Source organism: Aplysia californica, unplaced genomic scaffold, assembly GCF_000002075.1.
Source record: "Aplysia californica isolate F4 #8 unplaced genomic scaffold, AplCal3.0 scaffold00745, whole genome shotgun sequence".
In the NCBI taxonomy this organism is placed as follows: domain Eukaryota; kingdom Metazoa; phylum Mollusca; class Gastropoda; order Aplysiida; family Aplysiidae; genus Aplysia; species Aplysia californica.
In genome coordinates this window covers 187,958-189,198 of record NW_004798015.1, presented here as the reverse complement: position 1 = coordinate 189,198, position 1,241 = coordinate 187,958, and the positions used below count along the sequence as shown (strand labels likewise).

The following is a 1,241-nucleotide window of genomic DNA, read 5'->3' as shown; positions in this document are numbered from 1 at the left end:
GAAATCGCTAAAAGAGGCTGTGGCTTTCACTTTCCCCAACTGTTCATCATTTGTAAAGGTACAATGTATATTTATATTACCCTATGCCTCTATGCAACAAACAGTCAGTCACCAGCGACAAGAATAATATAATAAAAATAATAGCCAAATTATGATGAGTACGAAAGTCATTTTTCACGTTAAAACTTGTTATGTATTTCTTTATACAGAACGTTTTGGAAATTCACTCTCCCCTAAAAAAACAAACAACCCCAAAGCAACAAAATAGTTTTTTTTTAAAACATCAGCCTCTTTCGGACTAAGCTTTTGATTTTATAATGAGCTTTTCGTGGTACATAATTATATGCAAATATATTTCATTGGGGGGTCTAGTGAAAAATATACTAAGCCACAATAATCTTACTATGACTTAGTCCCTTTTCCACCATAATTAATTGATGCTTTAAAAAAATGAAAGTACAGTTTGTAAATGACTTAGTTAGGTTTTTGACTCGACTGAATTTATAGGGATCTTCGACTGGTACTGTTGTAGGTTACGGGCTAGTACCATGATCTTTTTCCCTTCTAAAAATGGACTTATCCAATCCTGCTTTCCACCTTAGTCCTCTAATTAATAATAATAATACCCTTATCCGAGTGAAATGTTGTAAGGTGCAGAAAATGACTTTCGTTCCATCCAGTGAAATGATAATATTGTATAATATTTGGTCGCTTTTAAGCACAAGGGGGCTATCCCGATAAATGCTGTTTTGAGAAAATGGAAGTTAAAGTTTTTGGATCCTCATTCAGTCTCTTTAAAAGACGAGGAGAGTGTTTTCTATAACCAAACAAAATAAACCCAACAAAATTCACCAACGAAACCAAACTTTTCCTATAGGTAGGACAATGCCCACTATTGGTGCAGGTAAAGATTTCTGGAAACCCCCGAAATCTGGGTTATCCCGATTATCCTTAAAAGCAACCATATAATATAATTTATAACAAGCGTGAAAGAAAATGCTGATATCGGATGGAAGGGGTGCAAAGGGAAGACAGATCTTCGTCATACTGAATTTTCTGAGACCCGGAATGCCCAGCGCTTGTCCTGGTTTCTTGGCTGAGGGAACTACACGTACAACAATGGACACAAATTAAAGGATATCTCTATAATTAGGACGTAGCCAACAGTTGGTTCGTTTCTTCTTCTTTTTCTTCTTCTTCTTCTTCTTCTTCTTCTTCTTCTTCTTCTTCTTCTTCTTCTT

The 1,241-nt window shown here is 35.5% G+C and overlaps 1 protein-coding gene across 1 annotated transcript in view; it reads right to left on the bottom strand.

Annotated features, from left to right (window-relative positions):
• The window catches only part of LOC101862684 (inverted formin-2), a gene marked incomplete at its 5' end in the record, with an annotated part of 16,328 nt that overhangs the window by 3,618 nt on the left and 11,469 nt on the right, over positions 1-1,241 (bottom strand). Inside the window, 1 exon segment of the mRNA XM_013088443.2 lies at positions 1,049-1,105. Within this exon segment, the coding sequence (XP_012943897.1) occupies positions 1,049-1,105 (57 nt within the window).